The sequence below is a fragment of the Emiliania huxleyi genome (genome assembly GCF_000372725.1).
Source record: "Emiliania huxleyi CCMP1516 unplaced genomic scaffold EMIHUscaffold_78, whole genome shotgun sequence".
NCBI classification, from domain to species: domain Eukaryota; phylum Haptophyta; order Isochrysidales; family Noelaerhabdaceae; genus Emiliania; species Emiliania huxleyi.
In genome coordinates, this window is record NW_005196163.1 from 30470 (window position 1) to 52931 (window position 22462).

Genomic DNA, 22462 nt, shown 5'->3' on the forward strand with positions numbered 1-22462 from the left:
GGCATTGCGGCACTGTCAGAGGAAAGCAGCAGCCCCGGGGGAACCTCTGTGAAGCCCGTATCCCCCGAGCGGCAGGAACTCAATACTGTGAAACTCAACCCGCCGGGGAGGGGTCTCGGGTTTCATGTGGCTAAAACTTGCCGAATGTGTACTAGTATGTATATAGTGTGTATCTATCTCTCTCTCTCTCTCTCTCTCTCTCTCTCTCTCTCTCTCTCTCTCTCTCTCTCTCTCTCTCTCTCTCTCTCTCACTCTCTCTACTCGCCCCCGCGCAGCGGCAACGCTGCTGTTTCCTTTTCGGTCGAAAAATTAAAGGGGAAACTCCACAGGCATCAATCACCCTCAAAGGCTAGTTCCGTTTCACAGTGGCACAGCCCGCGTTACACAATCTTGATTTTGGTCATTTGCGCCATTTGGTACCTCTCGGTGCCTTCCAGGGGCAGCTGCGACCCCGCCGAGTGGACGGCGTTACTCGGCAGGTGGCGCGGAGTACCGCCGTTCACTCAGCGGGGTCTGCGCGTCCTGGAGATGTACCAAATTGCGCCGCCGGAGACGACTCGACGCCGCTGAGATTGGAGAGCAAGGGCCAACCCGTTTTTTGGTTGGGGAGAACCGGCACGGGGAAGGCCGGCCTCCCCGGAGGGGTCGCCCCCTGGAGGGGCCCCAAAGGGCCCCCCGGGGGGGCGGGGGCCCCCGCCCCGAGGGGCGGGGGCGGGTCCTTCCGTGTCGCTCCCGTCGTCGGGATTGTCCGTCGGGATGGTGTTGTCCGCCCACTCGGTAGCGTTTGAGCCTCTGTCACCTTGCCTGCCTGCCGCGAGCAGCTAGCTCGTCGACGTAGTCGTTCCATTTGTTGCCGCTGTGACCCGCCACATGCCTCCACGTCACGGTGTGTTTGGCGCGAAGGCGTCGCCAGAGGGAACGAAGGCGTTCCGCTAGCTGTCTGTTCGTTTTGGGGAAGGGATGCCGCAGGCGCACCTCATATTCACTGTTTGCAACCTCGCCGTGTAGATATTTGAATATCTTGGTGACACGTGTGTTACAGACAGGGGCTGGGACCCACCCATGAGAGCGCCGGCCATTGTACTTGTTCACCATTCTCAACCCATTTTGCCTCATGGAGCCAGTCGAACCCCCCGGTCCCAACGAGAGAGAGAGAGAATTCTCTCTCTCTCTCTCTCTCTCTCTCTCTCTCTCTCCCAACGAGATTCGTAAAGGGGCCCCTGGCAGAGCGTGGCGAGGCGAGCTCCTCTCGCCCGTCCTCTCGCCCGCTCAGCACCGCTGGTCTCTCTCGAAGAGCCACGTTATGCCGCCCAGCGACCTCTTGAGGCTGCCTGTCGACGAGCTCCGCTCCTCGCGCCTCGCCGAGCTCCTCGCGAGCATCGACGCCGCCGACGCCGCCGACGCGCCTCTACTGACGCTGCTGTTCGACAAGGCCTTCAGCGGCGACGCCGGCCTCCAGCTCCTCCGTTCGGCGGCGGTGCAAGAGGCGCTCCGCGCGACGGCGCTCGTGCACGCCGACGACGCAATCCGTTCCTTTGCGCTCGTGCACTGCAAGCGGCTCGCGGCGGCGGCGGCCGACGTCTCCCTCCTCGGCGCGAGCGGGGTGCTGCAGCAGATTGCCGTGCTCGTCTCAGACGCGTCGCTCGGCGTGTCGCAGCGGGCGGTGGGGTTCTTCGTCGCCTGCGCGGCGAGCGCCGGCGCCCTCCGCGCGGTCCTCGACCACGCGCCCTCTCGCACCGCGCTCCTCGCCCCCTGCGCCGCCGCCGCCGCCGACCCAGCCGGCGGCGTTCCCGCCCTCGCGCTGCGCACGCTCGCGCTCTTCGGTGAGATCGCCGCGATTGGCGACGCGCAGTGCGCCATGTGCGAGGAGAGCGGCGCGCTCGACCTCGCTCTCGCGGCATGGAGAGGCTCCGACGAGCTGGTCCGACTCAACGCGCTGGAGGTGTTTGCCCTTCTGGCGCGCGTGCCCCGCGGCCTGCACTGGCTCGAGGCGCACGGCGTCGTGGACGACCTGCTCGCGCAGGCGCGCGGCGCTGAGGCCGACGGTGACGCGCCGATGGCAGAGGTGCAGCTCCCCTCCGTCTTCCACTGCCTCGCCGAGCTACTCGAAGCGGGAGGCGACGCCGCCGCCGATAAGGCGCTCTCTCCCCACCTCTCCCCATCTCTCCCCATCTCTCCCCATCTCTCCCCACCTCTCCCCATCTCTCCCCATCTCTCCCCACCTCTCCCCATCTCTCCCCATCTCTCCCCACCTCTCCCCACCTCTCCCCATCTCTCCCCATCTCTCCCCATCTCTCCCCATCTCTCCCCATATCTCCCCACATCTCCGCCGACTTGACCCCTCCCACACCTTGACAAGGCGCTCTCCTCTGGCGGACTGCTCGGCCCGCTCTGGCGGCAGCTCGAGCCGGCCGGAGGTGGCGCGCGCGACGCGGCACTGGCGGCGGTGCGCGGCGCGGCGTGCTCGCGGCGGGGCTGCATTCTCGTGCTGCGGCAGACGGCGAGCGGCGGCGCGGCGGACCCGTTGGCGAGGCTGCTGCGCTCGAGCGACGCGCGGGCAAAGGTGGGCGCCTTTGCGGTGGCCGCGCAGCTCTGCAGCACGTGCGCTCGATTCGCGGCGGACGGCGAGGTGGCGAGCGTGCAGCCCGCTCTGCGTGCGCTCATCGCCGCCGTCTCGCCCTCGGCGGGCACCGCACCCGGCGACGCCCTCGCCGCGCTGGTCGCGCTGCCGGCTGAGGAGCCCTTCGCGTCGCGGACAAGGGCACCTCTCCCCAGATCTCCCCCCATCTCCCCGCCTCCTTTCGACAGGAGCTGCGCGTCGCGGCGCTGCGGCTGCTGCTCGGCCTCGCGCAGCTCGATTGGGGCGCGGGAGATGGGGCGATATGGGGAGAGACGGGGAGAGACGGGGAGATATGGGGAGATACGGGGAGATATCCATATCTCCCCACATCTCCCCACATCTCTAGGCGCGCTCGCCCTCGCCCGCTGCGAGGGGCTGCTCCACCTGCTGCTCCACGCGGAGGCTGTGCTGACCCCCGACGAGCTGCGCGACAAGCACGCCCTCGCCTCGGCGCTGCTCAAGTCGACGGCCGCCGCCGACGTGATTGGCGCCGGCGCGGCGACCGTGCGCCAGCTCCGCGAGTACGTGGCGGCAGGGCCGTTTGCGGCGCAGTCCAAGGCGGAGGCGCGGCCTGAGGGGCCGCTGACGCTCTGAGGCTAGCCGACGCCCGCCCCGTGCACCCCGGACCGTCGGGAGCAGAGTGGAAGTTCCCGGGCGGCTGGAGGGTGTCTTGACAGCGCAGCTTGAGGTGCCAGCTCCTTTTCGGAGCACGTGGAGCACTTGGAGTGCAGTCGCTAACCTCACATCCATTTCGGACCGGCGTTTTTCTTCTTCTGGCTTTCTCTCAAACACACACACACACACATAGAGAGCCTTATGCGCTTATTATGCCTTTAACTGTACGCACTGTGAGTGATACCGTACGACCCCCGCAGCGACGAGAAACCGTCTGAAGCTGGCAAGAGAGGTCAGGAACTTGCAGTGTGAAGGCCGAGGTTGTATCTGTGTGTGAAGTCTGGCAGTCTAGGCCTTCCAACTACCGCACCTCTATCTCGCCAAAAGCGAGCGTTTTCTTCTTGCCAGGGAGAATGACAGTCACGTAGTGGTGCCTGGTCGGGGAAGGCGGGGGGAGGGGGGGGGGGGGGGGACGCTTGCTTCCCAGGCAGCACCATCATGCATCGTCACGGGAACTAGTGGGGATTGAGGCGTGGCGGTTGGAGGGGAGGCAGGCGCGCTTGGACTTGGCAGCGTCGCACGGCGCCGTGACGGGCCCCTTCTTGATTTTTGACCAGGCAAATGGTCCGCCGCACTTCACCGCCTTTTCTCCAGCCTTCTTGCCGACCCAGATCTCGAAGCCGTTGAGATACTTCTTCGCCTTGGAAGGCTTGTTCTTGGTGTCCCGGGTGACGGTCACGGAGCTGATGGGCTGCTGATTCTCCGTCGTGACCTAACGCGTCGCAACGGTGAACTGTAATCACCACGAGAAGGTGGCAGGGCAAGAAACGTTGGGGTGCCTTGGCGGAGAACCACGGGCTGGTCTGCTTCTTGCTCTTGCCAAATGTCTTGCTTTTGCCGTCGGTCACCTTGGCCAAGAACTGCAAGCACGAGCCGAGGTGAATGAGACACACATGGTATCGGACGCTGCGTATGGAGCGGGGGTGCGGGTGTGCACCTTCCAAGCGAAAGCAGAGCCCGCCGACGTTCGCGGCTTCCTTAGCGAAAGAGGAGGCGATGGTGGAGAGGGCGGGTAGTTTGCTCCGTAGCCCTGCGTGCCCTCGAAAGCATGGGGCTCGATGATGCACGTTGGTGGGACGTAGGTCCAGGAGAGCAAGGTGCAGGAGGCAAAGGCCCAACTTTCGATGAGCCCCATGCCTTGGGGGAGGGTGAGCGACGTCAAGGATGTGCAGCTGTTGCACGCGTAGGCCCCGATCGTACGGACGGCGGTGCCAGACAGGTCGAGCTCCCGCATGCCGCTCCCTGAGAACATGGCGTAGCCGAAGACGGTGACGCCGCCCCAGTCGACGATGAGCGTGCTGCTCTCGGTGCCGCTCCCTGAGAAAGCATGTGTACCAAAGGTGACGTCCGTGGCAGGCAGCTTGATGGAGGCGAGCGACGAGCAAGACTCAAAGGCGCCGTTCCCGACGGTGTTGACGTTGCTGCCGGACAGGTCGACTTGCTCGAGCTGGACGCAGCCGTAGAACGCGTACGCCTCGATCGTCTGGACGGCAGCGCCAGACAGGTCGACCGTCCGGAGGCCGCTCCGGCTGAACGTGGAATAGCCGATGCTGGTCAGGCCTCCCCACTCGACGTCGAGCGCGCTGCTCTCGGTGCTGGTTCCTGCTTGGGCAAAGTGGGCCTCACCTTCAAAGGTGATCGGCGTGGCCGGCAGCTTGATGGAGACAAGCGACTTGCACTGGTCGCACGCGTACCCCTTGATCGTGTGTATGGCCGTGCCGGACAGGTCGAGCTCCCGCATGCCGCTCCCTGAGAACATGGCGTAGCCGAAGACGGTGACGCCGCCCCAGTCGACGACGAGCGTGCTGCTCTCGGTGCCGCTCCGGCCGAATGCAGCCTGGCCGAAGTTGGCGTCCGTGGCAGGCAGCTTGATGGAGGCGAGCGACGAGCAAGACTCAAAGGCGCCGTTCCCGACGGTGTTGACGTTGCTGCCGGACAGGTCGACTTGCTCGAGCTGGACGCAGCCGTAGAACGCGTACGCCTCGATCGTCTGGACGGCAGCGCCAGACAGGTCGACCGTCCGGAGGCCGCTCCGGCTGAACGTAGAATAGCCGATGCTGGTCAGGCCTCCCCACTCGACGTCGAGCGCGCTGCTCTCGGTGCTGGTTCCTGCTTGGGCAAAGTGGGCCTCACCTTCAAAGGTGATCGGCGTGGCCGGCAGCTTGATGGAGACAAGCGACTTGCACTGGTCGCACGCGTACCCCTTGATCGTGTGTAAATCAAGGCGTCAGGAGTTATACTTCGACCGTGTCGACGGGACGGCACCACGCCCCCACAGCAGCAGCAACCACCCGACTGGACGGCGTACACTGATGGGTCGGAAGACGGAGGCAGGGCAGGATGGGCGTACGCCGTAGTCATGGGCGGGGACGGCATATGCGACGTGAATGCCATGCATGCTCGTGACCGAAGGCTACGGCCCCGTCGTGACTAGCCCCGTACACGCCGCTTTCGTGGGGGCGCGGAAACACACCAATAACACGGCAGAACTGTCAGCGCTTGCGGAGCTTTTTCGCTCACTACTCCACACGGCACCACGACCAGCAGGCTCACGAGGGGTGGTCCGAACGGACAGCGAGTACGCGATGGCGTGTGCGACGGGGAGAATCTCGCCGGGGGAGAACGCACAACTAGCGAGCTATCTTCGAGCAGCGTGGCGGCATTTAGCGTCGAGGCACGAAGTGGCATGGAGACACGTCAAGGGGCACAGTGGTCATAAGTGGAACGACTAAGGTAAGGTAAGGTAAGGTAAACTTCTCCACACACACGAGGTGGTGGGGCAAGGGGGGGCAACCCTCGCGTCTCCACGTCTAACGACAGGAGCCCCACGGCATTCAAAGTGCAAGGCCCGGTGCGCGTGGGTATAGTGGGTGAGCGGTGTGTGTGTGTGTGTGTGTGTGTGTGTGTGTGTGTGTGTCACGTCACTGCATCCTCTGCCGGTTCCTCCCGTCGCCTCTTCTTTGTTCGAATGTTTTTCAATCCATCCTTCACGAAGCCCTCCCATGTAGCTAGCGTTCTTTGCGAATGTCTCGAAATGGCCAGCAGGCGCTGTCTGCTCGCGACCTGTGCGGGCCGCTCGTCCTCCTCGCCCTTCTTTCGTCCTCCCGTCCCTCCCCTCCACCATGGCCTCCTCGGCACTTCTTTCTACATCCGCCTCGCCCTGCCTTTTCGTATCGTGCCGTTCGCCCTCCATTCGGTGACCTCCGTGGCTGTCCGAATCCTTTTGGGTGGCGCTCTCGATACCGTTGCGTCAACCTCGACGTCGCTGTCGCCCTCCCCGTCCCCGCCGTCGCCCGTGCCTCGGTTCGCGTCATCGGTAGCGCCTCCGTTGTTCCCTCGTGCCCTGCCGTCGCCCTCTCTGCTCGGGCCGTTCGCGATTTTGCTCCTCCTGCGTGTCGCCCCTCCGTCTCCTCCCCTGCCTTCGTCGTCATCGTCGCTGTCGCGAAAGCCCTCCGGTCCCTCGATTCCCTCGTCTATCCCCTCCGCTGCGTCCTCCCAGTTTATATCCTCATCCTCTGTGCGCGTTGTCGTTCCCTCCCCTTCTCCATCGTTGTCGCCTCCGTCGACTGTGGCGCTGCCTCTTCCCTCGCCTCCGTCCTCCTCGTCTCGCCTGCCATCGTCCCGTGTCTCCTCGTCCTCGCCATCGCCTTGGCCGTTGTCTACCTGTTCATCGTGTCCCCTGCTGCTGGTGGCATCGCCGTTGGCTTCCTCTCAGTCTCCCCCGTTCCTCCCTGCCCCTCTCGCTGTCTGGTGTTAATGGACCCCCTTCCTCTCCCTCGCCACCGTCACCGTCTCCATCCCCGTCGCTCCCGCCCTCCATCCCCGCCGCCCTTTGTCTCACACTCGTCTCTGCCATGTCCGCCGTCGCCGCCGTCCTGTCTGCTGCGCTCTGTGCTCCGAGGTACAGTCGCTTATTGTTGCTCAGGATTAGCTCACGCACCAGGACAGCCTCCTGCTCGTTACTTTGGCTTGCCGATATGCATCCAAAGTTCCACGCTAGCTCCTCCTTCGTCACGTCTATCTTTTTGCAGTATCTCGCAAATGCCGTCCGAGCTTGCTGGGGTGTTATTGCGTTCGGATCCGCCTTCGTCCCCGCCTTGTATCCTGGAACGACTACGTCGATAAGCAAGCTGACCTCGGCAGGAGCGGCGCGAGGGATTGCGGCGCACCGGAGTGGCAAGACGAGTCTGTCCCAACAGACGCAGACGACGGGGAGAGCAGCACCGTGGGCGACGACGTGGTTTATAACGGAGGAGGTACAACCATCCCACTCGACGACATCGGTGATGGGGCCTCTAGCTACGCCGATGACCCACCCGACTCCCCCGAAAACAAACCGCCGCCTAGCGCCCCGCCCTCGCCGCCTAAAGCCCCAGTCGTGGAGCATGGGGTGATATGGATTTCATACACGCCGAGCGCGCAGGCGCGACACATCGGAGACAACAAGGGGATCCGACGTGAAAGAGCTATCGACATTGACGTTGACCCAGCCGATTCCACCGATGTCGACGTCATCACCTCCGCGGCTACCGCGCTTTCGCTCGACGACACCGTGGAGAATCGCACCGAGGACCTTGCCGAGGCGATAGGCCGAATCACTTTGGGCCCCGACCCCGCCCCCACCCCTCGGGGTGGGGGCACCCGCCCCTGTCGGGCACCGCTTGCGGCGCCTGGCAGGGGCACCCCCTGGGTGGGGGCCGGCGATTCCCATGCCGGCCCTCCGCCACAACCCCCGCCGGGAGGGAATCCCTCGCTGCTCACAGAAAAGGGCTTCGAGCCCTGTCTCGCGCACGCCCCTGGCGGACGCCGCGGACCAGTTCCGCGAGCGCTCGTCAGCGGGTGGTGTGCGGTTCTTGCCGTAGTTCCTCTTCGGTCGCCTAGCCCCGGCGCCGTCTGTCGGACGCCTGCGTGTCACGAGTGCGAGCCGCTCGCGGTTCGTACACCCGCTTGCGGGTTCGAGTGGCGGGCCATTCCGCTTGCGGGATGGCTTAGCGGGTTCGAGCCGTCACACATTGGCTGCCGGGGTGTGCCGAGGGGGGGCTGGGTGGCGGGCGGTAAGCCGTCATTGCCCGGCGCTGCTTGCAGCGCTCTGGGTGGTAGTGGCGGCGCTCCAAGAGTGGTGCTCTTGGGAAGAGGTTCCTCCTTTCCGCTCCCCCCCCCGCAAGGCGCGAGACACACACTTCATCGCGATACTAAAAACGCCGGTCGTCAGTGTATGGGCCAAAGGGTGGGAGACTTACAGTGCTCGATCTTTACCGGTATGAGACCGGTATTTGGCGATATTTTGATTAGTTTTGGAGTGGTATGGTATAGTGGTACGCGAAAGTGGTATGCGGGGTTTTCATTAGTTGTAGCGGCTGTCGGTGTGGTCCCGGGGGCGAAACCATGCAAAAGTGCGGGTATTACCCGGGTATACCCGGGTTTTTCCAGGTATACCCGCAAAATACCCGGTATTTTGCCGATTTTGCCGATAAGAAGGCACTCCGACTCGCTTTGATTTCCGTGAGGCAACTGGTATCCCGTACCACTTTTTGATTAGTGCAGGCCTTGGGTTTGATTAGCCAAAAACTCCCATACCGGTAAAGATCGAGCACTGGGGAGACAGGTGGTGGTGAGTGTGGGGGGCATGTTTTGCGAGTATATGGGACAAAAGCGTCGAAAATGTCCCAAAAAGCGTGTCTCGAGTTTGTGGCAGCCCCACAGCCGGCGCGCGCCGCCAGGAAGCACCGCTCGCGTGTCGGCCGCACTCCCTGGCACCCAGGGAGTGCGGCCGACCGACCAGACCGAGTAGGCTCGATGCCGCGCTCGCTGTGGGGCTGCCACAAAGTCGCCGCCGAGCGTGCCACCGACGGCGTCCTGGCGGAGGTGGTGGAGTTTGAGACCTGAGGCTGCGGAGGTGACGCCTGAGGTACCGGTCCGTGCACAGCGACCCAGCCGGCGACCGCCACGGGCTCAGGCGAGACTTGTCGACGCGTTCCGGCTCAGCTTCACCGTGGTCATCGGGCGTCTGTCGACGTCAGGACCACCCATACAGCTCGAGGGTTTGAGGTCGCAAGAGCCAAGATGGTGGCGTTTGGACATCCCAACCATCACACAAGACAGCCTGTAGGTGATGGCGGGACGGCGCAGTGTTTGTGGCACTCGGCAGTAGGCACCCGCGGCACGGCCCCGCTGTCGGCTCTCGCGGGCTGCGGAACCGGCCCCAGAAGGGGACGGTCCGGGCGAGTGTGGCAGCTCCTGCGCTAGCATGGGCACCCTGTATCATAGCACTACTGATCCTGGTCATAAGAGCTGCCAGGAATAGCGTCAGGAGCCGGTAGGAGTCAAAACCCCTCATATTTGAGACATCGTGTCCCATATACTCGCAAAACATGCCGGGGGGAGGGCCGAGGGGTACCAGGAAGTGGAGTCGGACCCTGGCACACGTTTTCGCAAGAAGGGAAGAGGCCATAGATTGGGACGCGTCCAACAAAATTGAATCTGCCAAGTGATCCGCCTGCAGGTGCTCTCGCGCGGGAAAATAATTGTACGTGGCTTCGTCAGTGGGTGCGCTGCATGCTCCGCGCCACACGCGCTCACTCGGCCGCCACCCCCTTCTCCTCCGCCTTCTCCACGGAGCAGGGCGGCGCCGCTGTCATGCAGGGCGCGGGTTGCGCGGCCGGCACAAACTCCTTGGCGGAGGGGTTGGGCCGGAAATCCTTCGCGAGGTCCCGGTCCTTGGCGGCGCAGGACCCGTTCCCCGCTGCGCCGTCCGCGCCGCCCGCCTTTGCCTTTGGCTGGCGCGGCGGCTTCTTCCACTCGGCGAGCGCCTAGGCAAGGTAAGGTAAACTTCTCCACACACACGAGGTGGTGGGGCAAGGGGGGGCGACCCTCGCGTCTCCACGTCTAACGACAGGAGCCCCACGGCATTCAAAGTGCAAGGCCCGGTGCGCGTGGGTGAGCGGTGTGTGTGTGTGCGAGTGGCCTTGTCGAGGCGGCGCAGGAAGAGGTCGACGTCGCCGTCCGCGATGCCGATGGCGCACGCGACAGAGAAGTACGCGCACGGGTAGCCCGAGTAGTGCGCGCCTGGGGGGAGGGCGGGGGGGGGGGAGACATGGACATGGACATGTCCTGGACGCGTCCACGGACCTGAGATCGGCCGAGATTGTGCCCCGAGATTGGCCGAAGTGCGCCCGAGATTGTCAGAGACTGAAGTAGTGCGCGCCGTAAGACTCGAAGGGGATGCCACCGACCGTCTTGCCTATGGGGCGGTTCCGGCAAGGTTCCGAGAAGGTGCCGAGAAGGTTCCGAGATGCCGCCGACCGTCTTGCCGGCGGCAGAGGGCGTGACGACGCGCAGCCCCGACACGAGCCGCACGAAGAGGGAGGCGCCTGACAAAGGGCCAGAACCCGAGATTGCACGAGATTGCACGAGATTGCACGAGATTGCACGAGATTGCACGAGGCGCCTGACAAAGGGACAGAGCCGCGGGTGGGGCGACGAGAGGAAGCAGGTGATCCGCGCCGCACGAAGAGCGAGCGACGCCGAGCGACCCGGCGGGCTTGGACCCCTCCGGCGGCGTGAGCGTCACCTAGGGCGGTTCCGAGAAGGCTCCGAGAAGGCTCCGAGAAGGCTTCGAGATGCCGCTGCTTGGCGTGCACTTTCGTGCAATCTGGTGCAATCTCGTGCAATCTCGTGCAGTCTCGTGCAGTCTCGTGCAGTCTCGTGCAGTCTCGTGCAGTCTCGTGCAATCTCGTGCACTCTCGTGCAATCTCGTGCAATCTCGTGCAATCTCGTGCACTCTCGTGCAATCTCGTGCAATCTCGTGCAATCTCGTGCACTCTCGTGCAATCTCGTGCACTCTCGTGCAATCTCGTGCAGTCTCGTGCAGTCTCGTGCGATCTCGTGCAATCTCGTGCACTCTCGTGCACTCTCGTGCAATCTCGTGCACTCTCGTGCAATCTCGTGCAATCTCGTGCAATCTCGTGCAATCTCGTGCAATCTCGTGCGCGTCACCGACATCGAGATGCCGTTGTTTGGCGTGTGCAGCACCCTCTCGCCGTGCTTGGCCGCCACCACCTCGAGCTTGCGCCGAAAGTCCGGGAAGGAGGCGCGCCTGAGGAGGGGTGTGATGGGAGGGTGGGAGGATGGGAGGGTGGGATGTGTGATGGGAGGATGGGAGGGAGGGTGTGATGGGAGGGTGCGATGGGAGGGTGCGATGGGAGGGTGTGGTGGGAGGGTGCGATGGGAGGGTGTGATGGGAGGGTGGGATGGGAGGGGTGCGATGGGAGGGGTGTGATGCCCGCCGCCGCTCGAGGAGGCGCAGCCATCCGTCGGCGCCGAGGTGGAGCAGCGTGCAAAAGAGGTCGAGGACGGGCGAGATCGAGGCGCGGCCTAGAAAAAAGAAAAAGAAACACGTGCACCGCCGGAAAAAGAGGTCGAGGAGGGGCGAGATCGAGGCGCGGCCTAGAAAAAAAAACACCAGGTCGACGGCCGGAAAGAAAAGGTCGAGGAGGGGCGAGATCGAGGCGCGGCCGGCATACGTCGACCGCACCTTGGCCAGCAGCTCCGGCCCGTGCCGGCCGTCGGCGGTGGCGACGATCGCGCCGCCGACGGGGACAAGGAAGTTCTTGTCGGTCGACTGGATGAAGCAGTCGAGGCGGCCGTGGCGGGAGGCGCTGGCGATGGCCTGGAAAAGAGAAAAGAAACCGGCTGGCCCAACAAGAAACACCTGCCCGCGTTGAGGCGCTGGCGGTGGCCTTCATGCAGCGGTCGCACTGCACGCCGTACGCATTGTTGCAGAGGTGGGGCACGCCTAGTACCACACCTCCAGAGTATCGAACCCTGCGTGGGTTCAGTCCCGTGGGTGGTGCGGTATCGCGGCTGCTGCAGAGGTGGGGCAACCCTAGTCCCATACCTCCAGAGGATCGAACCCAGCGTGGGTTCAGTCCCGTGGGTGGTGCGGTATCGCGGCTGCTGCAGAGGTGGGGCACGCCTAGTCCCATACCTCCAGAGTATCGAACCCAGCGTGGGTTCAGTCCCGTGGGTGGTGCGGTATCGCGGCTGCTGCAGAGGTGGGGCACGCCTTGCTCGGCGCAGAGGCGCGCGACGTCGAGAAGTTTGTCGACACCGCGCGGGGCAAAGCACGATCTACATGGACAATGGACATGGCGAGATATGGGGAGATATGGGGAGATGTGGGGAGATATGAGGAGATATGGGGAGATATGGGGAGATATGGGGAGATATGGGGTGATATGGGGAGATATGGGGAGATATGGGGAGATGTGCGGAGATATGGGGAGAGATCGATGAGGCGTCGCTCTACACGGGGAGATATGGGGAGATATGACGTTGTCGTGAGCACGCAGAGCACGTCGTCTGCGCCGATCTCCGACAGCTTCGCGGCGAGCGCGTCGAGGTCTGTCCGCAGCTCGTCGCCGTCGAGCAGGTTCTCGATCGGCACCGGCGTCAGGCCCGCCGCGCTCACCGCCTTGAGGCACGACTTTTGGTCGATGCGAGGCCAGAGCACATGCCGCGCGTTCGGCCGCAGCTGGCGCAGCGCGAGCAGCGTGAGCGTCACCGACATGCCCGTCGCGAGCGGCAGCGTGACGCACTCGGAGACGCCGGCGCCTCCCGCGCGACGAAGGGCGTCCGCCGCGAGCGCGTTCGTCAGCGCGTAGATTAGCGACGAGCCCGCCGCCTTTGGCTGCGCCTCGGCAATGTCGCCCGACCGGCCGATGCCGTGCGCGAGCCCAAAGTGGCGCGCGGCGACGAGCGGGCAGATGACGCGCCCCTCGCGCTCGCCGACGCCGGCGTTGCCAACGAAGGTGTTGGAGTCGAGCGCCGCCAGCTCGGCCAGCGCCAGCTTGAGAGTCGGCTCGTCCCAGCCGTGCTCGGGAAGGCGGCGCTGCGCGAGGAGCGTCTTGAGAAGCGACTCGCGCGCCTGCCGCGCCTGCCGCGCCTGCTTGATGTAGTTGGCAGGCACGAGGCCCTGGGCCAGGTCGAAGATCTGGTCGTTCATCGGCGGTGAACGCGTCAGGACAGCGACGCTGCGTCGCTGACTACTAAGTGCGACGTCGATTTCTTTTCTTTCCACACCCTCTTCTTTCCCGTGCGACCGCAGAGCGTGCCTTTTGGCGACTTGATGAATAAATTTCTTTTGTTTTTTAGCCGCCCGAAATCTGGCCACTCGTTGGGGTGCTCTGGCCAGACATGCATGTGGTGCTCCGCGCGGCGCGAGGCGCGTCATCTCGACTCGCGGCCGTTGCCACGCCACGAGCGCCGATCCCAGCAGGCCTCCGCTTCGCACAGCCGTCCCTACCGCCACTGCCGAGGCTGCTCAGCACCCAACCGCGCAGCCAGAGAGGCGAGAGAGGCTTACTGTTTGCTGAGCTCAAGCGGTGCCGCCGCGGAGAGGATGTGGCGCGGCTGGAGGCGAGACTGCAGCCGCTGAGGGACACAAAGGAGTGGACTCAGCTCATCTCGGCTCACGCCAGGGTCGGAGACTGCCGCCGCGCGTTTGGCCTCCTCGACGAGATGCGGCAGGCCGGATGTGAGCCAGACGTGATCAGCTACAGCATTCTCATCAACATGTGCGCAGGGTCGAAGGACTGGAAGACGGCGGTGTCGCTGCTGCGCGAGATGCCTGATGCGGGAGTGCCGCCAAACGTGGTCAGCTACAGCGCAGCCATCTCTGCGTGTGCGAAGGCTGGCCGGTGGCAGAAGGCGGTGTCGCTGCTGCGCGAGATGCCAGGCGCGGGTGTGCAACCAGACGTCTACAGCTACAGTGCGGCCATCTCAGCCTGCGAGAAGGCTGGCCGGTGCGATGAGGCGCTCTCGCTATTTGACGAGATGCCTGCTGCAGGAGTGCAGCCAGACGTCATCAGCTACAACGCAACCATCTCTGCGTGCGAGAAGGGAGGCCAATGGGAGAAGGCGCTGTCGCTGCTGCGCGAGATGCCTGGTGCAGGCTTGTCACCAGACGTGATCAGCTACAGTGCGGCCATCTCTGCGTGCGAGAAGGCTAGCCGGTGCAATGAGGCGCTCTCGCTGTTCGACGAGATGCTTGCTGCGGGCGTGAGGCCAAATGTGATCAGCTTCAACGCAACCATCTCTGCATGCGAGAAGGCTGGCCGGTGCGATGAGGCCCTGTTGCTGCTGCGCGAGATGCCTGATGCAGGCTTGTCACCAGACGTCATCAGCTACAGCGCGGCCATCTCTGCAAGCGAGAAGGCTGGCCAATGGGAGAAGGCGGTGTCGTTGCTGCGCGAGATGCCTGCTGCGGGAGTGCCGCCGAACGAGTTCAGCTACAGTGCGGCCATCTCAGCCTGTGAAAAGGCGGGCCGCTGTGATGAGGCGCTGTCGCTGCTGCGCGAGATGCCTGCTGCGGGGTTGAGGCCAAACGTGATCAGCTACAGTGCGGCCATCTCAGCCTGCGAGAAGGCTAGCCGGTGCGATGAAGCCCTAGCGCTGTTCGACGAGATGCTTGCTGCGGGAGTGCAGCCGACCGTGATCAGCTACAGTGCGGCCATCTCTGCGTGCGAGAAGGCTGGCCGCTGTGGTGATGCCCTGTCGCTGTTCAGCAAGATGCAAGAGGACGGCGTGCAACCAAACGTGTACAGCTACAGCGCAGCGATTCAGGCGTGCGCGGCGGCACAACAGCCTGATGAGGCGCTGAGGCTCTTTAAGGCGGCGCTGAGGTCGGTGGAACCGAGCAGAGTCACCTTCAATGCGGTGCTGGACGCTGTCGCGTCGCCGCAGCCGGCCATTGCTCGCGAGCTGTGGCTACAGGGCTGTGAGCGTGGCCTCTATCGCGAGGTAGAGAAGTGGGAAGCCGGCGCCCCGATGCTAGACCTGCACGAACACTCGGAGGGCGCGGGCGAGACGGCGCTGCGGTGGTGGCTGGAGGAGCGCGTGCCAGCCCTGCAGCCCAAGCCGGACCGGCTCATCATTGTCACTGGCTGGGGCAAGTCGCGCCGCGCCACGCAGGTCAGCGACCTGCGAAGGCGCGTGGAGGGCGCCATTGCGGCGATGGGCGCTCCCACGCTGCCGAGCGACAACCCGGGGAGGTTGGTCGTGGATATGCAGTCGTGGACCGAGAGGTAGTTCGCCGCTGCCGCCGCGCCAGTTATTTCTCTCATTTTATATCGCGCCTTGCGAGGGATCTGTTCCCATCACTTGGAGCACTTGCGAGTGCAGTCGGTAGCCTCACACACCGTCCCCCTTTTGTTGAGTTTAGAGTACCGTATACCCAGGGGCCAGGGGCACGGCAGGGGCACCCTGCCGGGTGCCGGAGGTGCCGGGTTGGAGGCTCAAAAACGGGTTGTTGCACGAGTATATGGGCCAAAAGCGTCGAAAATGTCCCAAAAAGCGTGTCTCGAGTTTGTTGCAGTTCCGCAGCCAGCGCGGGCTGCCAGGACGCACCGCTCGCGCGTTCGGCACACTCGGTGGACCCCACCGAGTGTGCCGAACCAACGGGAGTGAGTAGGCTCGACGCCGCGCTCGCTGTGGGGCTGCAACAAACTCGCCGCCGAGCGTGCCACCGACGGCGTCCCGGCGGAGGTGATGGAGTGTGAGACCTGAGGCTGCGGAGGTGACGCCTGAGGTACCGGCCCGTGCACAGCGACTCAGCCGGCGACCGCCACGGGCTCAGACGAGACCTTTCGACGCGTTCCGGCTCAGCTTCACCGTGGTCATTGGGCGTCTGTCGACGTCAGGACCACCCATACAGCTCGAGGGTTTGAGGTCGCAAGAGCCAAGATGGTGGCGTTTGGACATCCCAACCATCACACAAGACAGCCTGTAGGTGATGGCGGGACGGCGCAGTGTTTGTGGCACTCGGCAGTAGGCACCTGCGGCACGGCCCCGCTGTCGGCTCTCGCGGGCTGCGGAACCGGCCCCAGAAGGGGACGGTCCGGGCGAGTGTGGCAGCTCCTTCGCTAGTATGGGCACCCTCTATCACAACACTACTGACCCTGGCCATTAGAGCTGCCAGGGATAGCGTCAGGAGCCGGTAGGAGTCAAAACCCCTCATATTTGAGACATCGTGGCCCATATACTCGTGCAACAACCCAAACCGTGGCTGGCAGAGGAGAAGGATGGAGCGCCCGTGTGCATGATTAGGTTAACTGACATGAAGTTTACTGACGTATAAGACGTAGCTGACACATCTCTAGACTCTACGGGAACATCGAAGCAACTATCTCAGCTCTAAAAGAAGCGCGTTCGCCCACGCGCGCTTGGCGCGTGCGAGAGAGCTGTCTTCTTGTCATCGACTGCAGGAGGTGTTGCACAGTCGACGCGGGAGGGGTTGGGTGAAATCTCTCAGGTTACTCGCGAAGTCACGCTTCAGCCCCGGCGGACTCCAGCATAGCGTGCCTGCTGCGCCTCGCCGCAACCGATTCCTCCCCCGCGGCGCGAAACAGCCGCAATAACCGGTCGTCATCGCCGCGGCCCGCCACCACCATTCGCACCCCTCTTGCCTCCAACTCCGCCTCGGCCCGCAGCACCGCACCTACCACGCGAGATGGTGGGGTCACGACCCTCTCCCCCCCCCCCTTCCCCTGCATGGGCAGAAGCGTGTGCGCCGACGGCCACTGAGCAAATCACGAGTACCGTCATGAGAGCGCCCAGCGCACCGCACCAGCCGCAGCCGCAGCAGCCGCCGCGACGCCTCTCGTCAGCCCTGCGCAGCGTGCGGTCGAGGGCCTGTTCGAAAGAGAAGCGTCGGGGCCTCAGCACACACGGTCGCAGCGCATAGGCGGTATGACGAGTTTCGCCAAATCTCGCTTCAGCGCTGCAAAGAAGGAAGGGGCGTCGCTCGTGGCAGCCGCCTCGCGGCCTTTGCCTAAGGCCGATCGAGCGCCGGATACCCGAGAAGGTCGGGATCCCCGCCACCAAGCCCGTGTTGCCGCCGTCGCCCTCCCCCTCGCCAGCTCGCCAGCCGGATGCGGTCGGCAGGAGGGGCAGCTGGGCAGCACGTGAGGCTGCAAAGTCGCGCTTGATCAGCCTGCCGCCGAGGGGCGTATACTAAGAGCAGCCCCTCGGGCACATTTAGGGGAACCCGTCTACACCTTGGCCAAATATCAGCGGCATGCCATCTCGGCCAAGCGTCGCGGCTAAGCGTCTCGCCAGTAGACGGAAACATAAGGCCCGTAACGCAAACAGTAGTCGGCAGGCCCTGACCACAGCGGAGCCCCGGCAGTACTCGGTGGCTTGGGCAAGCGGGCGAGAGGAGCGAGCGAGCCCGTGAGGTGTAAAGAGCGAGCGAGCGGATTGGGCGTGGGTTCTGATGGTATATGGCGACATGGCTCCATTACCGGCAGAGAGCCACGCGGCGGCGGCGCTGAGCCCGAGCCGCTGCAGCGCCGAGCAGAGGAGCACGAATGGAAGCACCAACAGCACTGCCACCAGCGGTGCCACGTAGCAGAGCGTGCGAACCTGATTCGCAGCGGGCAATGTCACTGAAACAGGGGCTGCCCACGGCGGTGCGTCGTAGCAGAGCTCTCACCGCTGCTGCACTCGCCGCGCGAAGGAACCTGAGCACGTGGGTCGGGAGAGAAAGTGTTCAACAAAAAGGGTCCTATGATCATGCGGGGCTGCCCAATGCGCGCGGCACCAGAGCCACGAGAGGCGCGTCGTCACGCAGCGCGCGCGGAGATCGAAGTAGGCGAGCGCGGTGAAGGTTGCCATGCAGACTAGCTCGCGCGCCTGATTGCACCGGGAGACGGCACAGCCTCAACTGCAGTGGGATGATTGGCAATGCCAATGGGCAGGCATTCATGCATCTAGCACAAACCGCGTCGCTCCTCGCCTCTGACAGGGCGGCTTGATCGTAGCGCGACAGTACGACCCGGCCGGGATCGTCGGCGTCGTCTCCTCCGGTCAGGGAGAGCGCTCCGACCACGAGGAGTAGAAGCAGGCCCGCGCAGCCACACCCGGCCGAGAAGAGTAGTGACGAGAGCTCTACGCCGGCGCGTATGTGCCGCAGGAGCACCCAGCGCTGCGGCCGCGGCTTGACGAGCTCGGAGAGTGTGTACGCGATGGCGACGGTAGGCAGGAGCTCCAATGCGAGCATTGCAGGCCAAGACCCCAAGCGGGCGCGGAGCGCTCCAAAAAAAAAACCCGAACTTGTAAGCACACACAGGGATTTTAAGGAGAGGGGTGTGGTGCGCTAGCCGTCGCCCACCCTTGGGCCGGAGCGCTCCAAAGCAAGCGCGAGCGGCACTTGAATTCTTTTACGCCATCGACGTTATGAAACAACGCAAGGCGGGCACACAATGCCGCTTTCAAATATTAAATGACTCGGCGTCGAACCACCAGTCCGGCGCTCACTAGAGTTGGCCTTTTCTTTAAGTTGTTTACTAACTTGCGTGTCAATATTAATAATAATTGTGTGTCCGCCTTTCACGCCGGCACCCTTCTCTCCTAGGCCACCCTCCCTGCGATCTACGTGGTGATGTCCACTCCTCCAGGCGCCGACAGCGCCCCATCCCAACCACTCACTGCTCCGCCCTCGCCGCTTCCGCTTTCCGCTCCTCTGCTGCAGCCATCGCCGCAGCCGACACCATCGACGCAGCCGCAACCACCATCATCACCGCCCTCGCCGCCACCCCATCCACCGCCGCCGTGGCCACCATCACCGGCACAGGTGCCGCAATCCGCGCCTCCACTCCAACAACCGCCGTTGGTTCCGCCACCAGCGCCGACGCCAGAAGCGCCGCCGCCACCGGAAGCGCCGCCGTTGCCTCCGCCCTCCCCTCCGCCCTCTCCTCCTCTGCCGACGCCGCCGGCATTGTTGCCGCTGCCGCCGTCAGCAGCGCCTGCCGTGTCGCCCTCGCCTACACCGCCGCCGCTCACACCTCGCCCATTCCCACCCCCACCGCACCCTCCCCGGAATCCACCCGCAGGACCAAGCGAGGAAGGGGTCGGAGGAGCTGAACCCCCACTCCAGCAGCCATCACCGCCACCGCCGTCACCGCCGCCACCGACACCACCGCCCCCAGTGCCGCCGCCGCCCTCGCCGCCGCCGCCCTCCCTCTCGCCGTCACCACCGCCCTCCGCCTCGCCCTCGCCGCCGCCCTCCCTCTCGCCGTCACCACCGCCACCGCCGCCCTCCGCCTCGCCACTACCGCCGCCCTCGCCCTCGCCACCACCGTCGCCGCAGCCGCCTCCGCCTGCACCGCCGCCGTCGCCGCAGCCGCCTCCGCCTGCGCCGCCGCCGTCGCCGCCGCCGTCGCCGCAGCCGCCTCCGCCTGCGCCGCCGCCTGCGCGACCGCCGTCGCCCTGTGGAGTGGAGACCTGCACTGATGCGATCTTGGAGCAGATCGCTCCTATAGATGGCAATGAAGGCGCCACCTGCGGTGGTCGGATCGAGTACCTGCGGCAGTTTGGGAAGGATGGCACAATGAGCACTGGAGATGAGCTCTCTGAGCTCGAAGCGTGCCAGGAGGTCGCGGCGGTAGAGGAGGTGTTGGCCTGCGGCGCGTGCGCGCCATACGGAGCGCCGCCCGCGCCGCCGAACGTGTGCAGTGGGATACTGTGCGATGGGGAAGGCGACGGGCCCTGCGGCTGCGACCCGTGCCCAGCTTGCTGGCCGTCACCACCTCCCTCCCCTCCCTCGCCGCCGCCCTCACCATCACCGCCGCCGCCGCCACCTTCGCCGCCGCCGCCGCCACCGCCGTCGCCGCCGCCGCCGCCGCCTCCACCGCCCTCACCGTCGCCGCCGCCCTCGCCGCCGCCGCCGCCACCGCCGCCGCCGCCACCTTCGCCGCCCCCGCCCCCGCCACCATCACCGCCGCCGTCGCCGCCCCCGCCCCCCTCGCCACCCCCGCCGCCTCCACCCTCGCCGCCCTCCCCTCCACCGCCGCTAGGTCCGCCGCTCGTGCCCGTGGGAGACCCGAGCCGACCGCCGCCGCCGCCATCACCGCCGCCGCGCCCTTCACCACCGCCACCCTTGCCGCCGCCGCCACCCTCGCCGCCGCCATCACCAGCGCCGCCACAGCCCCCGTCTTCGCCGCCGCCGCCGCCGCCGCCGTCGTCGCCAGCACCCCCGCCGCCGCCCAACTTATCGCCGCTACCGTCCGTGTCCCCAGCGCCTTGGCCACCGCTGCCGCTACTGCCGCCACCGCTGCCGCAACTGCCGCCGGCGTCGCCGCTGCCGCCGCACCTGCCAGGCGCCTTCCTGACCGACGACGAGCCGGCGCAGGCGCCGCGGCAAAGCATGGTGCCCGTGGCTGCCGGCGGCGCCGCCGCCGCCGTGGCGCTCGTTGGTCTGCTCGCGGCGCTGGCGGTGTGCTGGAAGAGGTCGCGGGCGCGCGCGCGGCGTCGCGCAATGATGCAGTCGTCTCATGGGCAGCTCAAGGTCGGGGTGGACGACCCCTTGGCCACGAGGCGTTCTCCCCCCCCCACACCACACACACACACACACCACCCACACACCACCACCACAACCGCCGCCGCCACCACCGCCGCCACCATCACCACCACAACCACAACCACAACCACAACCACAACCACAACCACAACCGTCCCCCCCCCCCCCCCCGCACGAGCGTCCGCAGGAGGACTGACGGCGGCGAGCTCCTGCGGGCGACCAGCCCCCGCCACACCGACACCGAGTCCTCCCTCGCCCCCGAGGCCTCTAGGGAAGCACCGCTGGGCCGCGTTAGTGTCCAGCCGCCACCTGAGACGGGGGCGGCCGACGCCTCATCGCGCCGCTCCGTCAGCAACGGCACCACGATTGAGCTCAGCATCCGAGCGGACTCGGTGACGACGCTGTCGCCGCTGGGCAGGAAGGGGAGCGTGCGGCTAAGGGGGCCCTTCGCCTCGTAGATCTTTTCACTCTTGATTTTTGGCGAACATACTCTCCAGCTCACATACGTGATACGTCTGGCTCCGTCGTGGGTGCGTGCGCTCTGCGCATCATCGTTTCGTGGAATCGTGCGCTCTGTTTCTCTCGACTTCTCCAGGTCGCGCCGCTGGTACGCTTGGTCCTTGGAGGTTGGAGCTTGTGTAAGTGTATATTTTGTGCGTGCACATACTCTATTATTTCATATTTTGCGATCTGCAGACTGTACCAGTATTACGATCACATGATGCCATCACACTTCACAGGACAGTCCAGAAGTCTGCGTGTGACCTCGGGACATACACATCACGGGACTGCACAGATTCAGTCATCCACCACTGCACCAGCTGCTTTGCACTGCGCACAGGGACCAAGCAACGCGCAACGGGCCCTCTCCACAGCCATCACGCCCATGCCTCACACCGCCAGATCCGCGAGATCCGCCGAGCTACTACCGCTCTGCGGCCTCCGTCCTGCATCCACTAGGGCTGCTGGGCACCTCTCCCCAACTCCCCTCGCCGCCATGCCCCTTCCACCCCCTCTCCCCTTGCCGCCATGCCACTCCCCCATCCATGCAGCCGGATCGCCGAGCGTCACCTCCTCCCGCCTCGCGCTCCTCTCGCCCGCCGCCTCATGCTCGTTCACCCCTCCCCGGATGCGCCGCTCTCATCGACGCCCCTCAGAGGAGGAACCCGTACTCCAGCGCCTACGCGGAAGCTTCCGAGAAGCGTCCCGCAACGCTCGCGGAGGCCTCCGAAACTCGTCGCCTTAGTCGCGACGCCTCGCGCGCCCACGTGTCCATCTCGTACCACCGCGGGCGGCCGCGGCCGGCCGACCTCTCCGGCTCCGGCGGCGCAGGCTTGGGCGGCGCCTACGCGGAAGCTTCCGAGAAGGTTCCGAGAAGGGTCCGAGAGGGGGCCCGGCGCTCTCTCCGGCGCCGGCGGCACAGGCTGCTACTGGCACTACCTTACTTCTGCTACCACCCCCCCCCCTCCTCCCCCTCCTCCTCCTCCTCCTCCTATAACATCCAAGCAGTGAGAACTCTTCCCACTGCGTCGAACTTCCGCCGCATGCATCACTTTGAGACGAAGTCCGATCTCAACCATGTCTACGCGCATGATTCTGTCTGGGAGGCTGGGTGCGTGCATCCCGAGAAAGGAACACACGCCGGGATTTGGTACATGCAACAAGGGTTGGAGCCAGACGGTCGTTCGGCGGAGTCGGCGTCAACCAAGGACCATCTTGCACATGCGGCGAGCTGGTCAACTACTAAAGGCGCCCTGGCGTGACACCACCGTTGCACCTACCTAAGTGACATGAGTCATGACGCCCACATT

General features: G+C 65.0%; 7 protein-coding genes across 7 annotated transcripts; 4 read left to right on the top strand and 3 right to left on the bottom strand.

Moving 5' to 3' along the window:
- The first annotated feature begins 1265 nt into the window (after positions 1-1265).
- Positions 1266-3379, top strand: EMIHUDRAFT_453259 (hypothetical protein). Its single transcript, XM_005760005.1, has 3 exons — positions 1266-2065; positions 2564-2719; positions 2993-3379. Exons 1-3 carry the CDS (start codon positions 1304-1306, stop codon positions 3212-3214), a joined length of 1140 nt encoding a protein of 379 aa, XP_005760062.1. The 5' UTR covers positions 1266-1303; the 3' UTR covers positions 3215-3379.
- A 352-nt stretch (positions 3380-3731) lies between these two features.
- Positions 3732-5693, bottom strand: EMIHUDRAFT_218116 (hypothetical protein; the record flags this gene model as incomplete). Its single annotated transcript, XM_005760006.1, has 4 exons — positions 3732-4007; positions 4039-4155; positions 4233-5498; positions 5646-5693. 4 exons carry the CDS (start codon positions 5691-5693, stop codon positions 3732-3734), a joined length of 1707 nt encoding a protein of 568 aa, XP_005760063.1.
- A 1579-nt stretch (positions 5694-7272) lies between these two features.
- Positions 7273-8157, top strand: EMIHUDRAFT_218117 (hypothetical protein; the record flags this gene model as incomplete). The annotated part of the gene is made up of 4 exons (XM_005760007.1): positions 7273-7367; positions 7439-7535; positions 7719-7985; positions 8059-8157. 4 exons carry the CDS (start codon positions 7273-7275, stop codon positions 8155-8157), a joined length of 558 nt encoding a protein of 185 aa, XP_005760064.1.
- Positions 8158-9746: 1589 nt separating this feature from the next.
- On the bottom strand, positions 9747-13298 carry SLA1 (putative SLA; the record flags this gene model as incomplete). Its single annotated transcript, XM_005760008.1, has 10 exons — positions 9747-10104; positions 10260-10360; positions 10500-10527; positions 10598-10665; positions 10820-10865; positions 11291-11390; positions 11581-11668; positions 11810-11963; positions 12298-12424; positions 12628-13298. 10 exons carry the CDS (start codon positions 13296-13298, stop codon positions 9871-9873), a joined length of 1617 nt encoding a protein of 538 aa, XP_005760065.1. The 3' UTR covers positions 9747-9870.
- Positions 13299-13720: 422 nt separating this feature from the next.
- Positions 13721-15025, top strand: EMIHUDRAFT_51716 (hypothetical protein; the record flags this gene model as incomplete). The annotated part of the gene is made up of 1 exon (XM_005760009.1): positions 13721-15025. A coding segment is annotated over one exon (1305 nt), but the record flags the coding sequence as incomplete, so codon positions are not given.
- A 1592-nt stretch (positions 15026-16617) lies between these two features.
- On the bottom strand, positions 16618-18353 carry EMIHUDRAFT_218122 (hypothetical protein; the record flags this gene model as incomplete). The annotated part of the gene is made up of 7 exons (XM_005760010.1): positions 16618-16790; positions 16920-16961; positions 17149-17285; positions 17583-17716; positions 17787-17814; positions 17895-17986; positions 18075-18353. The coding sequence occupies 7 exons, from the start codon at positions 18351-18353 to the stop codon at positions 16618-16620; spliced, it is 885 nt and encodes a 294-aa protein (XP_005760067.1).
- Positions 18354-20625: 2272 nt separating this feature from the next.
- On the top strand, positions 20626-21109 carry EMIHUDRAFT_218123 (hypothetical protein; the record flags this gene model as incomplete). Its single annotated transcript, XM_005760011.1, has 2 exons — positions 20626-20639; positions 20839-21109. 2 exons carry the CDS (start codon positions 20626-20628, stop codon positions 21107-21109), a joined length of 285 nt encoding a protein of 94 aa, XP_005760068.1.
- Between the last annotated feature and the right edge of the window lie 1353 nt (positions 21110-22462).

What these genes read in the sequence shown, in the direction of transcription:
- EMIHUDRAFT_453259 (XM_005760005.1), top strand. Translation starts at nt 1,304, where the DNA reads ATGCCGCCCAGCGACCTCTTGAGGCTGCCTGTCGACGAGCTCCGCTCC. An exon ending in GTGACGCGCCGATGGCAGAG is followed by an intron (nt 2,066 to 2,563) that starts GTGCAGCTCCCC and finishes GCGCGGGCAAAG; the next exon opens with GTGGGCGCCTTTGCGGTGGC. An exon ending in GCGACGCCCTCGCCGCGCTG is followed by an intron (nt 2,720 to 2,992) that starts GTCGCGCTGCCG and finishes GCCCGCTGCGAG; the next exon opens with GGGCTGCTCCACCTGCTGCT.